General features: G+C 37.9%; 3 protein-coding genes across 5 annotated transcripts; 1 reads left to right on the forward strand and 2 right to left on the reverse strand.

Moving 5' to 3' along the window:
- The first annotated feature begins 417 nt into the window (after positions 1-417).
- LOC110856038 (chymotrypsin BI) lies at positions 418-1,250 on the forward strand. Its single transcript, XM_022104480.1, has 3 exons — positions 418-493; positions 565-824; positions 1,050-1,250. The coding sequence occupies exons 1-3, from the start codon at positions 418-420 to the stop codon at positions 1,248-1,250; spliced, it is 537 nt and encodes a 178-aa protein (XP_021960172.1).
- Positions 1,251-6,942: 5,692 nt separating this feature from the next.
- On the reverse strand, positions 6,943-10,787 carry LOC110856013 (maltase-glucoamylase, intestinal). 2 transcript variants are annotated; one of them, XM_022104456.2, is made up of 14 exons: positions 10,655-10,787; positions 10,379-10,580; positions 10,181-10,282; positions 9,797-10,114; positions 9,630-9,726; positions 9,419-9,531; positions 9,203-9,328; positions 8,990-9,121; positions 8,668-8,895; positions 8,505-8,592; positions 8,304-8,421; positions 7,946-8,231; positions 7,369-7,873; positions 6,943-7,266 (listed from the first exon to the last, which is right to left on the reverse strand). In XM_022104456.2, exons 7-14 carry the CDS (start codon positions 9,224-9,226, stop codon positions 7,019-7,021), a joined length of 1,629 nt encoding a protein of 542 aa, XP_021960148.2. In that variant the 5' UTR covers positions 9,227-9,328; positions 9,419-9,531; positions 9,630-9,726; positions 9,797-10,114; positions 10,181-10,282; positions 10,379-10,580; positions 10,655-10,787; the 3' UTR covers positions 6,943-7,018. The 2 variants fall into 2 exon arrangements, with proteins under 2 accessions (XP_021960148.2, XP_035712657.1); XM_035856764.1 differs by having other exon boundaries at positions 9,604-9,726.
- Positions 10,788-12,133: 1,346 nt separating this feature from the next.
- Positions 12,134-14,729, reverse strand: LOC110856009 (probable endochitinase). 2 transcript variants are annotated; one of them, XM_022104452.2, is made up of 2 exons: positions 14,350-14,729; positions 12,134-13,087 (listed from the first exon to the last, which is right to left on the reverse strand). In XM_022104452.2, the coding sequence occupies exons 1-2, from the start codon at positions 14,660-14,662 to the stop codon at positions 12,780-12,782; spliced, it is 621 nt and encodes a 206-aa protein (XP_021960144.1). In that variant the 5' UTR covers positions 14,663-14,729; the 3' UTR covers positions 12,134-12,779. The 2 variants fall into 2 exon arrangements, with proteins under 2 accessions (XP_021960144.1, XP_021960143.1); XM_022104451.2 differs by having other exon boundaries at positions 13,555-14,729.
- Between the last annotated feature and the right edge of the window lie 230 nt (positions 14,730-14,959).

Below are 14,959 nucleotides of genomic sequence, written 5' to 3' on the forward strand. Positions count from 1 at the left end.
CCACTGATGTAACGTCATATAGTTTCTTCATCAGTTGTAGTTGTATCCATTCCTTTCAGAGGGTTTGGCGGGGACAGATGAGGCCATGCAATAAAAGCTTTTAGGACATCGAATGTGTTCATGTGGTACTGCAACGGGCAGAGAAATCGGGTACTGAACGATAAACGAGGATTCCTCCTTATCAAATAATTTCCCCTTAGTGGTTTCAAACTACTCTATGTGGTCAAACTTGTTGACCCTTCGCAAGGTGATTTGGAATCTGAAGGTGACCGAATTTGTGGTCGTTCAACATATGACTCCCAATCACCTACTACAGCCCTGCCAGTCATGGCGGTTAGGACTGCTCAGAACTCAAGAACAGTTCACAAGAGTCGCATATTTGGCGACAACCCAGCCGAGCCACACACTTACCCCTGGATGGTTGCATTACTGTATGACAATAAGGTTTACTGCGGAGGGAGTATCATTGATGCTAACCACATTGTAACAGCGGGTAAATACTTAATAAATAGTTGAAAACTAAATTCCTGTTGACATATAAATAATGCCTCGTTGTTCCTCCAGCCGATTGTGTTGTCCATTCAAACTACGTCACCCTATTGATCGGGGGTCATAACATAAACGCGTCGAATGAAGACGAACCTGGTCGTATTATTGTGAATGTAACTCGACAATATATCTTTGTTCATCCCAAGTGGGGAGTTGTCCCCGCATCTCATGACATTGCAATCATTCGCCTACCTGAAAAACTCACATTTTCAAACAATATTCGCCCCATTTGCCTACCGAAGTGGACACGTATAGCAGAGACTTTTGAGAACCAGGTGATCGTCGATGTATATTGTAGATTTGTGCAAGCTTTAGAAATAAATTCTATTTGAAATCAAACACAGTCCGCTTTTGTGACGGGATAGGGTGAAAACCGTAGTGAAGGCAGCTCAAGCCCAGTTCTCTAGAAGGCAAATTTGACCATAGTGAATAACTCGGTGTGTAGCCCAATGCATAATCCCGACAAGTGGGTTTTCACTGGAAATCGTATGTGCGCCCAGCCGGCACCTAAACAATCTCCTTGTCGTGGTGATGTTGGGGGTCCGTTAATGATACGTGAAGGTGTGGATCCACACTACACTCTTGTAGGAATTGTTTCTTCCTGGGTGAACCCATTTTGTGAAGATGGAAATCCTGTATTTTTCACGAGGATAACAGCCGTCTTAGATTTTATATATGAAATTACTGGGAGAAATGAGTAATTTTTTTTGCTAATTTGTGAAAAGTTAAGGGAAACATTTTAAGTTGATATTAAACAGTGTACTCTAGGGCAAAAAGGCATGACTGCCGTAAACGTGCCGTAAATGCCGCACAAAAATGCGTGCCTTTTTGCCGTAAATGCCTTTTTTTAAAATGGGGTAAAGTGATACAATACTTCATACAAATCAGTTTAATTGATATTCTGGTCAATAAATAGTTTAATTGACGTACTTATTGATGAACAGAAATGAAAATCTGTTATTATTTATTGATATGCATAGGAAATCATGGAAATATCCTTCATAACTTTCACAATTAAAGTTACATTATTTATTCATAATTATGTATAAATCCTTTAACCTAAATTGTAAAAGTTATGTATACTCAACTCTTTATGTCTGCATATACATGTGTGCATACATATTCAACATCAGGATGCTGAATATGTATGTACAAAAATACGTAAATACATACAGGTATGAATATAGTGGTTTTAAATTTAAGATGATTATTTAAAAAATATGTTACATTTTCTAAAATATTGTTGTTCTTAAATATTATAGTAACTACTAAATTATAAAATAATTAACTTTGAACTTTAGTAATTATAAGTGCAAAGATTACACACCCCTACTTACACAGATTATAATACATATTCATAAATTTATTTCCAAATTAAAGCAGTTGTATTTTAGAAAAATAGTCAACTTATATTTTACTTGGTTGAATTGTCTCATAAATTAACCATAGATTTTAGTTTACGGCATTTACGGCACATTTACGGCAAAAAGGCACGGTTTACGGCAATCCGGCATTGAAAAAGGCATTTACGGCAAAAAGGCATAATTTTCGGCATGCCTTTTTGCCAAATAGCGAACACTGATATTAAATGAGTTTTACAATTTGTTGCTACAGTACCAAGATACATCCAGACATTTCTAACGGTTTGCCAAGTCTTAATCCTTGCTTACACCAAATGGATTTAAGAAAACTACATAATTCAGTAGTCAGATGGTGGGACTACCAAAACAGTATCACCACATTTCGATTGTTGTCTTTGTATTTTTGAAAAAACAGAGAATTTCCTATTCGCACTTTTCTCAATTTTAGTGACATCAATAATACAAAAGCTAGATTATGAGCCCTAATTCATGACAGTAAATTATTCTTGAAAAAAAAACACTATTCGGTGAGCTGATGCTCCTGCCGAATTAAAAACTAAAGCAAGTAGGGTTATTTTTTAAATTGTCAGAAATTGTAAGCCATTTGGATATTTTTTAGTGATAATAATTGTGTAACTTGCGTAATAAAGTTACCTACTTATCACTTCTTAAATATGTTATACATCAGAGATGCTACAACTGTAAATGTAAATCTTAACAAGGATCAAACAAGGTTTTGAAGTAGTTTTATATGTACATCATAAACTTTGTAACTTTAATTAAATAGAATCAAGATGGCAATAGTTATAAGATCATGCATATTTAAGACACTAACAAAGCATTAAATGTATGCACAGAAAGCACTTGCACTAGATTTAATTAATACATCAAATGATTACGAAATTTAAAAAATTCTATTTTTTACATAAACAATTAGATTCGCTCGATTAAAAAATTGATAATTCCAATACTTATCCATATCCATATACGTATAAATTTTATGAAAAATTAGTTTTTATGTTCTAGAGAAAGTAATTCCAAGCAAATATGTATTTTGATTTTTGAATTCGCGCCAAAATTCAAAAAGCTTAGGCCATTTTAATATCCGCGGTATTGGCTGATAAAATATTTGAAATGCCCGCCACGCGCTCTAATGCTCGCATTAAGAAAAAAACCCAAAACACGGGTCCGCTTATTTTTGTGGTGAATAAATTAAAATTGGTCCCATTAAAATCCGAGCGAAGCCGCTGGCACGGTCGTATTGTTCGTACAAAGTCCATTGTAATCGGGGGGAGGGCATCAGGTATGCTTGTAACTGCTGTCAATATCAGCGGTAGCAAACTTAAATATACATACTTTCATTTCCTTCTGTTAGTACAAGGGGTATATGGGCAGGAAATGAATATATTAATATTCTGCGTTAAAAGACATGACTGTCACCCATAGATCGGCATATTATCGACCATCGACCATTTTCACGCGACCATCGACCATCGACCATGACAAATTTCTTGCGACCATCGACCATGACAAATTTCTTGCGACCATCGACCATCGACCATTGACCAACTGGTCAATTTTGCGACCATCGACCAACCGGTCGCAAAATCGACCAATGGTCGAGCGACCATGCCGATCTATGCTGTCACCAGGAAGTCAGTCCGCTTGCAGATTATCATTAGGAACACGGTAACTCCACTAACAAGGGACCGTTCCAATGGTGTCCAACGAGTTAAGGGTCGACACCTATACCAAAATGTGCACAATACATGACTTTTATCGTGAACTGAAAGAATTTCCGTGTAAAATTCACTTTCCGTCAAGTTGTGACGATGTTTGAGACGAGCGGTTGACCATCGAGTGCAATGGGGAGAGATAGACTCCGCTCATCCTCTCCGTTTGTTTACACTGCCCTGATGATGAAAAATCCATCTCCAAAACTAGCCAATATTTTGATATCGTCCTTTTTTATTTTTCTCAAAAATGTCATTGTTTTTAATTTTATCGAAATTGCATTCAAGTCTCGTAAACTTTTCAACATGTCAAAAAAAATTCAAAATTTCAAAAAATTTCAAAAACTTTTCAAAATTTCATCAAAATTTCAAAAACTTTTCAAAATTTCATCAAAATTTCCAAAAATTGAAATTTCATAGAAATTTCAAAATTTCAGAATTTTTTGAAATTAAAAAATCTGGCTTTGGAGTTTTTCATCAGCAAGGTAAACAAACGGAGAGGATGAGCGGAGTGGGACTCCCCCACTGGAAACTCATTGCGCTCGATGGTGACCCGCTCGTCACAAACATCGTCACGACTTTACGAAAAGTGAATTTTACACGGAAATTCTTTCAGTTCACGACAGAAGTCATGTATTGTGCGCGTTTTGGTATAGGTGTCGACCCTTAACTCGTTGGACACCTCGGTAGTTTTCCTTGTAAGTAAATCGATTAATCCGGGCTCGAAGTTATAAAACTTCTTAACAAGAGCAGACTTTACAAACATGATAAACAATCATGTATGACGCACAGAAGAGTCTGAATATTCGTTGGATAACACATTATAGGGATATAGTTGAATTAGTGAAATTAAGAAATTATATTAGTTGAATAATTTTTGTCTTTCCGTACATGAGATGGCTTAAATTAAAGAAAGACGTTGTACTACTTGAAGGTTGCAATATTGTCGATAAAAATGAAAAAATGTTTACATAAATTACATAAATAATTGGTTTTTGGGCAAATATGGGCAGAAAAAATCGTTCCCTCGTCAAACTATCTGTTTCAAAGCACCAATGTATTCCAGATTTCAAAGAACAGATTACAGAAAGGTTTTGAAAGGGAGGACGTCTTGTTGGAGTAGGTTAGGAGATTCCCGTAATGACCCAGTCATCTGGGATATCGCATTGTAATAAATTATTATTATTAAAAACTAGATGATTTGTCCAGGTAGATCAGTCCGGGAAGATGTGTGAATATTAATGCAAACTTTGCACTAAACTCCATCATTAACTTTTGGAACAAGAAGTCTCAAGTTTCCCAAGATTCTATACAGACAATTTTTGCTGCAGACTTTAGCTTTTCAAATATTTTTGTCATACATTTCGACATGACTTTTTGTCGGTTTTTGGCACCCCCGTACCAGCACAAAACACAGCCGATTTTTGTGCTGATTTGCCTATTTAATACCGTCGGTATCTTATCGCTACTGAATCGGTGCCAACTAGGTACAAGTATAATCGGTACATAATCATGAGTACACAGCCGATTCTAAACAGTACCGGTATGCAGGTACCAGTTTGCCTGCTTGCCTTCGGTACATGCTGTGTACCCATGATTATGTACCGATTATATACCGGCACCGATTCAGTACCGATAAGGTACCAACGGTATTAAATCGGCACTGCATCCGTACCGATAAAATGGGCAAATCGGCACAAAAATCTGTGTTTTGTGCTGGTAGGGTTCATTCCCCACCGTTAGTCCCTGATACACTTTGTCCCCTAGAAATTTCGTACCTACACATTTCGTACCCACAGATGCCAAAAGTCACAGTAAAAAATAGCTATGTTGTTGATCAACTTGATTAGAAAAATATGGTATTGCAAAATGTACGCCACAAAGGGTTAAACACTGCCTAGGAATATGTCAACAATGAACAAAGTAATATCAAAAATTTAGCCAATTTTATGTCTACCGTAGGATTGCATTCCTAATAATTTGCCAACTTTTGAGATAAGTGATACCAAATATTTCGTCGTGAGTTTGAATTAATTTTAAGTCAATTAAATTTCTTCTTATACAACGCGATGTGCCTATTTGATACTGAAATATTTACAATATAACGATTCCATGATTGGATTAGATGGTACATTAATATAAAATAATGACAGCATATTTGTGTGGATGGATCTAAACAAATTTAAATTTCTTTATATTTTGTTACTGTGCCCAGTAATGGCCGTCTTGATTCGAGAGTTCTTTTCAATATATGTAAAACCAAATATTTTTCCGACGTGTAGTTCAAAATTCTTGGAAAGCTTTAAAATTCCGGGCCACACACCATTCCAAGCTCTGCAACGCTTTACAGAACTAACAGATGGACTCTACACGCAAAGTTTGACTTGGGATAGAAAGCTTCCATATCCTACCCCGATAAACAAATTGCCGGCTTTCTTGTCTTTGACGGTTTTAATATTTGCTGGACAATCTACGCGTCTTACAAGTTGACGAATGAACTAATTCATCAATCAGATGTAGAGTTTACTATAGTACACGGAGTTGTGTGTCTGGTCAGCGAAAGCGTGACGGTGTTAGTGCTTTGTATGATTTTAACTTAGCACTCTCATGGCGGAGCGATATGTTTTGTTTACAGAAATATCGAAGTTCTGAGGAAATCAAGAAATGATCGAAAAGGTAGATAAATTTTGAGCCAATGAAACGTGTGCAAAAAATTACAGTTCTTAAAGGTTTTGATTGAACAATCCTAGACTTCGGTAGAGATACGCTATTTTCTAACCAAATTTTTTTCCAAGTTTGGAACTGTAATTTTTTAAGAAGGTTGCAAAGTGTGACAAAATTCTGTTAAATAACTAAATAGATACATACAAGCCAAGCTTGTTTGCCAAACGCGCCAGAATATAACCAATTTCTGTTGCTCATTTTAGGTAACAATCAACCCAAGATAGATCCCATCGGACTCTTTCTCCATCTATGTGTCCCTAGCGTACTTTTTGCTCCCCTGGCATGCGCATTTATTCCAGTATTACTTCGCAATATCGACCCTACTTATTTCCTTATGAAGAATTTCACATTCGTCCACCCTTATGGTGTTCTGCTGATACGAATATTGCTAATCTTCTCACTGGTTTTACATTCCTGTATAGTAGATATGAGTGTACTGATACAAGGGACGAATGGCGTGTTGATGATCAATTTGTACATGAACGAAATAATTCTAGAGGCACAGCACCATCAAAATTGGATAAATAATGTGGCAAAGCTCACAACACGGGTAAATATATACCGCGAATTTCAAATCCAGGCAACCATTATGAACCAAATATTTTATTATCTGTTCCCGATGGAATTGAATGATTTAATATGCTTAGTGATTTAAGACATCTCTACAATAAAATCTTCATTCGCCACCAAAGCGAGGTTGAAAATGTTAAGTTGACTTTCAGGTGTCATGAAAAATTCAGCGTGATCAACACCATTCACACGGATATTAGTCCTTACCGGGCCACCATTCACGGTTATATTTCCCATAACTTGACGATTCATATCCGCATAACCATTTACTGTTACGGTGTAATTCAGGACACCAAATCGATCCTGCCTAATTTCGGCCCAGAAGTATTCTCCAGAACCGATCGGATTTAAAAAAAAATATTTAGCATTTTTATAGAAACTTCCCGCCAAAATTTTAATTTACACGTGATTCGAATATAATGAAATATTACCCAAATTGTCTCCCGCGTCATAGTAAAAGATTCCTTTTGCTTCCATCAAGTCGTCCAACGCAACAATTAAACCCAGCTCATTTTGCCGGGCAAGATTTGTATTAACAGCAGGACCTTGTGTGGGAAGAATGGATCCACCGCGGATGTCCAACGCAATTGTTTCCGGGGTAATAGGAAATTCATCCCATGCTTTCCTAACCTGGACTTCCCAACCCGTAAAGTAATCAAAGAAACGGGCATCAGGGATATATATTCGTAGAGTGGTTGCACCTTGGTCAAGCACAGGAGTTATAAGGAGACCAGAACCCCACATGAATTGTCGATCTATCCCAGCTGTTTCTGGATCTGTATGAAATTCCGCCCAAAGGGCGCGTGCCACTGTGCCGCCTTTCATGGAATGTTGGGCGAGGAGGGTGTACAAATATGGGAGGAGGTGGTAACGGATGGACATTGCTGTTTTCGAAATTTCAATGATGCTACCGTTAAATGCCGCCGGGTCTTGGTCCTAGACTCGAGAAATTTTAAAACTTAGACTTTAAATTTGGCGCCTGAATAAGAAGTGATTTGAATTTCGTACCAATTTTCCATACGCGTTATGATTTCTTGAAAAGGGGTAAAATGCGCCAAGTTGCATCCATCTTGCGCATAGTTCTGCTGTAGCATCCAATTGATGGCCACATATATCTGGGCCATTAAATGGTATCCCGAACAGATTGAACTGTAACATTCCTATGATGGAGAAGTGGAGATTGTCCCAACTGCTCCAATTGTCTCCTAACCAGTGCGTTACCCAACGGCCGGAACCAAGGAAGGTGGCTCGCGACAGGGCAAACGTCCTTTTTCCTACGGCTTCCGTGGTTCCACTGAAAGATGAATTAAAAATAGTAATTTTAAATTTTGTAAATTGCGGTGAAGTTGAAATCTTGGTTATTTACGTAGCTGTGGGTTCCGACTCTGACCAACCGTACAGATTGTGTGTGTTGTAGTGAATACCGGCAGAATCAATGTGGTCAGGGCAAAGGGTGTGGTCATACAGAGAATCTTGCCGAACTCCTTCAAATGTAATGAGTTAGATAGAAGTGTATCATAGCTCGGTTATTAATATTTAACAGTATTGCAGGTCGATAAATGCTTACGACGTAGGTATGGAGGTTGATTTATAGAATTGGAGGGGCAACCTTCCACAATATCGCCGTTAACAAAATTATCGGGTTCATTCATATCCTAAAAGTATCCGAAATTTCAAATATGGAGCAAATTTTATAAAATAGTTTCACACAGGCAATCATGAAATCTTACAATCCATAATGAATCAAAGTCCAATTCCTCGTGAAACTGTTTAATCAAGTAGATCCACCACTCTCTAGTGGCATTTTTATGGAAATCGGGAAAATATACGTCGTCTTCTGGCCAAACTCGACCCCGCATCGGGGTTCCATCCGACTTTTTGATCCAGACGTCCATCTCCTGACCCAGATCGAATGCTGGGTAAGTACCCGCCGGTTCTCCCACACTGATGGCGGGATCCTAATATTTTGAATGTCAGTGGTTGTATTCCATTTCCCCAAATAACGAAATACATATACATTTGCGGAAAAAGTTTATTTTTAGTTCTCCATACCAAAATAGTCATAAACCTAATCCCTCTTGTTTTCAATTCCGTCACGTATTCGGCAAGCCCTGCAAAATTAATGGGGTCGACGGTGAAATCTAATCGTCTATCCATAATGTCAATGTCGCCATATTGTACGTCCTAGAATTTAAAATATGTAGCACTTATAAATCATACCAACGTTTCTGTTTACTTTGTATTATAAATTACTTTTTTACTCACATAAGGAATTTCGGAAGCGATCATCCGATCTACGACTGTTCTTAGGTTATCAATGTGATCATATCCAAAACGACAGAGCTGAAATCCAAGAGATCAATAGGGTGGGAGGGGAAATCTTCCGACTGCCTTCAATGTACAGTTGAGCATATGTACAAATTTGCTCAAATGCTTATGCTGACCCATATAATTCATGTGTCGTCTAAATTGATCAAATACCTCGGTATACTGTTCCACTGTATTTTCTGGAGTGGGTCCCAGAAACATGTATATATCGAAAATACCACCTATCGTCCTATACACAATTCCGGGATGTGGGTGCATCACAAACTCTGGAAGAAGTATGAAAATTAACATTGTTTATTTTAGCGACAATATTTTATCAGAATAACATATTTACTAACTCAAGAATAATCTGAGGACACCCCACCTTGAGCATTGCTGTTGACGATGACAACAGAGTGAGCATTTCCATCCTCTTCCAGAACCGTGTAGTGGGGATGAACTCCGTACAGAGAGGCATCATACTAGATCCCGAAACCATAACCTGAATTCAAATTTAAAATTTACAGTTTATAAAATAATCGAAATATTTACCGAAGGTGGAAGGCCCTTAGCCCAAAGGACCCATCTCGGCCACTTTTCGAAAGAATGTCGAAACGTGGGTTGTTCATTTTCCCCAATTCCATACACATTTCGAGACGGCAGTTTAATTCCCATTTGAAGAAACTGATCCGCAAATGTGAATCCACCCAGCGAAGTGTCAAACAAGGTTGTGCCTGTTGCTCGACGTAAAATTTTAAAAGAAAACGCGGGGATATTAGTGAATCTAATGTCATAAAGGGGATTTTGGTTTCCACCAGATGGTGGATCTATCCGAAGTGGAACTTCCCAACGGGGAGTTCCATCCGTAATCTGGAGAACAGCTAAGTTAATAAGTTAAACGGATAACCAGCTAAAAACACATGTATGAAAGATAACCTTAATGCGTAGTCTGTAATCCGACTGAAATTCAGCGATGAGAGTGAGATGGCAGAGTCACCTCCGAACATGGTGTCGGTCGATCTTCGAACAAGATTCACTCTGAAAGCGAATTTAATAATAAGATTTGTGATGAAATATATCATTTGTAGGAATTCACTGAGGGCAATTCTGGACATAGTCAGTGAGTTTAATTACCTGAACCCGTCTTCAATTTGTTCCGGCAATCCCACCATAAAGTAGCCATAGTCTCGTGGGAGATAGCAAATCGGAACGTTTTGGTTAGGGACATGAGCATCACAGTAAATGCAACCTCGGGCAGCACACCGCTCCGGTGTGTCACCCATGTCGGGATGACAATCGATTCGTTCCTCGTCTGGGTAGCATTCTTGGGCGAGACCTGAAAAAAAATTATTTTTTGTATATCTAATGTTTTTCAGGAATTGGCAAACGCAAATTAAATTCATTTGTTACCCATTGACGCCAAAAGTAATAAACCTAAAAATTTCCTACACTTCATTTTGCGAAGTTATTTAACAATGCTGACATAAATTTCGATAAAAAACTACATCCAAAATTGGTCGCAGTTATGCCATCTACTTCAAGTAGAACTGTCCAGGTTGTACCCATTTGTAGGCTATTTATTGTGCACGAGCTGCCTGGATTTAGTGAAAATAGAGATTAGATGAGACAATGTTGTCAGTGGGATTATTGTCATTACTGGCTCGCATTGCGATTATGCCATGGTAGACAAATTACTTAATTGAGGCTACCACTTGCATGCAAAATGTTATTTATAAATGGGTACACGATTGATTACGGATAAATCTAGCTTATCATTTAAATCTCACCTCATTTGTAAAAGGTGAGTTCCAGCTTAACAAGGCATTCTGTAATAAATGATTAAACGAGCTGTAATCCCGTTATCAACCCCATTGTCGAGAGGGCTTGGGAAATTTTGATAATACTTAATGGATTGAATCGTAAATATGTGGCTTACCGATCTATGTAGACTCGTACATTTGCACAGAGATGGGTAATATTGTAAGCCAGCAACTCGTCAAATGTACATACTTAGTGACTACAAATACATCTACTTAATTAGTTGCCTTAACTCGGATGTAAAGGACACTTTTAACCCGGCATATGTTTAATTTCCAGATTCACTCGATTAAATATTACCAAAAATGTCCCAAGCCTACTTGACATTGCAGTTGACTGAAGGATTTGGACGTACATAAATAATGGGATTACAGCTTGCTTAAATCATTTATTACTCGAATGCCTTGTTAACCTGGAACTCACCGTTTACAAATGAAGCCACTTATGACAATAATCCCACTGAGAACATTCTCTCATCTAATCTTTATTTTCGCTAAATCCAGTCATCTCTTGAACAATAAATAGCTTAAATATGGGTACAACCTGGACAGTTCTACTTGAAGCAGATAGCATGACTACGATCAATTTTTGATGTAGCTTTTCTTAATATTTATCGAAGTTTGTGTCAGTATTGTGCAATAAATTTGTTATAACTTCGAAATTTTGGGGTTTATTATTTTTGGCGTCAATGGGTAACAAATGAATTTAATTTGCGTTTGCCAATTCCTGAAAAAAGTTAGAGATACAAAAATTGTTTTCAGGTCTCGCCGAAAAATGCTGCCCAGACAAGCCACAAAACAAGTTGCTAACAGCGGGCTCGTTGAGCCGGCATTATTAAGTTATGTCATTATTCAATGATGATTTCGTGATCAAAATAGGCACAGGAGGTACTTGGTACTATTTATGTCTGAAACAATTATGTATTTAAACGTCAAATACATATAGTAGAGGGGGCTTGAACAGAACAATTGTTCTTCTATCCCGTCTAATACTTTGTTAATAACTGTTAGACTTACATAAGTAACTACCAAGACAAACTTACATACATAATACAAATAAAAATAAATGTTATTTTTTAATTTTTTCCATCGTTTTTATTTAATTTCCTTAATAATTGACAGGAATAGGAAGAATATGTTGGGTTTTGATAGGAAATGGATCAGACTTATCTATTTTTGTCATCCTCATATTTTGTTCCGGGAAATTTTGCAGCGTGGTTCAAGTCGGTTACAAATCGAAATAATTTACATCACATCAGTAAAGGGAATACATAATAGAATACATAATAAAAATCAATATTTTTAAATCATAAAAATTAATTATAAGAGCCATCCTTACTTGTAAAAAATATGGACGTATGACTAAAAGTCAACCAGTTTATTACACACAGCGAATTTCACTAATTTAAAGTGATACTTATTATTTTATAAACAATCCTAGTCAAACAACATCATCTTTGGATATCTTTGTCATTGCTCTCCAACTTTTCTAGGCATATCCCTCCAGCCCCAACCCTGCTTAAAGTAACGTGGAAAAGTATGAAAGGCAAGTGACTCGCGTAACAGATACTTTTCAACCTGGCAAGTTCTACCTTATAGGATATACATATGTACGTACTTACTTAGGTAGACATGACCGAGAAATAAATAATTACTGGATTTTGTAATGCAATGAATTTTGATATGTATTGAATGTATTTCCTTTAGAACAAAGTTAATTAGCAGGTCACGGACTCTGGTAGGTTGCACTGGAGGAGGGCAGGATCGAAGAGGAGTGGAATTTGACACCCGGAAACGGCCAGCTCCTCATTGACACAAGTGATGAACAAGGAACAATCCTGGGGATGGGGATGGACCCCGTTGGGCTTTCCGACGCATGTGGTTGCGCAATTGACTTGTTGAGGTGGTCGACAAGTTATGGCTCCAGGATCGAAAAGCAAAGGTTCTGGACAGCGGAGTAGCAACATGTCTCCATTGGCTTGACACCCGATATACATGGCGCAGTCGTAGGGATGCGGATGCCAGCCTGGATACAAGTATAAAATTTCAAAAGTTACTAATAATTCACGATAGTCACCATCCTCAATATCCCTTGGTGGCAAATACGAAGTCAATATTGCTTGCTAATTGTTATCGACTGGTAACAATATTTTCTGACAAATTCAATTTTTTTTACCTGTGGGTAAAAAAGTATTCGAATGAGTAATAAATTCGAATTTCCTGGCAAATATTGTAACCATTCCGTAACAATTTGTAACCAACACGGTTAGAGAGACACATAGCGACTCCGTTCAGAATCGATTTGTTACCACGTTATTTGTAGGGCAGCTACTGTGGCAGAGGCAAACTTATTTGATACCGCCTAGTAATAAAATTGTTACCAATCGTTACCACACGGGAGGGCGACAAATCTTTTACAAGGTGGTAGATTTCTCTAGTTTTTGAAAGAGGATGAACTATGTGAGACTTTAATTGAATAGAGAGTCAGCGTACCCTCAGTTTTATTATGACACGTGACAAGATCTGGTAATGGTGTTGCCGTTTCCGTGGTGGAGGTGGTTAGTGCCGCCGTGGTACGTTCAGTTTGGGTAGTTTCTTGATTCGTTTGGGGGAGTTCAGTCGACTGGGTCGTTGGCTTGGCTGTAGTGGTGTTCAACTCGTTTAAATCCAAATACCAAATACTGGAGAGGTACACCGGATTTCCTCCACCGGTTGGCTGATATGTCCCACCGAAATGATAAATTCGATTTAATTTCGGCACAAACACGGTGGCAGGCGGGTAGTAAAAATAGTCGCTTTCACCATTGAAAGGAAAATTATCCACGGGAATTAATTTGTGCTCAAAAGTATCTACGTTCCATTCGCTGACGGCTCTAACAGGTCTATCGGGTGTGGGGAGATATGACCCAATCAAATATATGTGACTACGACCGTCAAATACGATACTGTCGTAAGATTTAAAATACGGCATGTCATGACTACGTGCAGTAACTTCATAACTATCAAGATTCAAGGTGTTTATTACAGAGCCTATAAATCCCACGATAGTATTTCGAACACCTGTCGAAACAAGGGAGCGAAACGATAAATCTGGAATTTCGGTATATGTTTCATTTTCGATGTTAAATGTTGTTATTTTGCCCTCCTTCCTAACGATATGAATAATGTTTGAGGTTTAGTTGTACTTGATAGCGCGACAACCATTCAAATCTGGTGTGTCAGGGATTGGGCAAGTGGTATTTTGTACCGGGTCAAATTTGATGGCACGATAGTTCACGTCTTCATTACCAAAATATAATAAATTCCCATCTTTGTCTTGCTGAATTGAGCCAGCGTGTAGACGTGATGCTGAAATAGATCCAATGGTTCGGATCGTGTCGGATGTAATGTTGTAGAGGTAAATTTTCCTGATAAAGCCAATGTCTCCGAGACCGCCAAATACATAAATAGAATCGTCCCCATCGTGAAATGCAGCAATTAGGGAACTCGGATATTCAAGACTTGTAGACGAATAGACAGCGGAGAGACGTTGTCCGTAAGATGGGGCGATGGAGAAGAGCAAGATTATGCGAATAATGTTGGTAAGGCGGAGGAAATCCATTTTTCAAAAACGAAACAGTGTAAATGGCGTGTTGGCAGGGTAACCGAACGTGGTAAAGGGAGGTGTGTGAATCTATGAATGACAAGAAAATGGAGGTTCTTTATCCCTTTTATATTCACTCATCCACCCAGAATTGATAAGAGATTACTCTAGAGTGGATTAAAGATTGAGTAAAATCCTTTTGTTGGAATGGAATGTTATTTCGGTGGTGACGCTTGAATGGGCACTCTAAACAATCCGGTAATACATAAGTCCATATTTAAACGAGATACCCGAAAGTTTTTACATGACGGTCAA

This window comes from Folsomia candida, unplaced genomic scaffold (genome assembly GCF_002217175.1).
Source record: "Folsomia candida strain VU population unplaced genomic scaffold, ASM221717v1 Fcan01_Sc014, whole genome shotgun sequence".
NCBI lineage: Eukaryota > Metazoa > Arthropoda > Collembola > Entomobryomorpha > Isotomidae > Folsomia > Folsomia candida.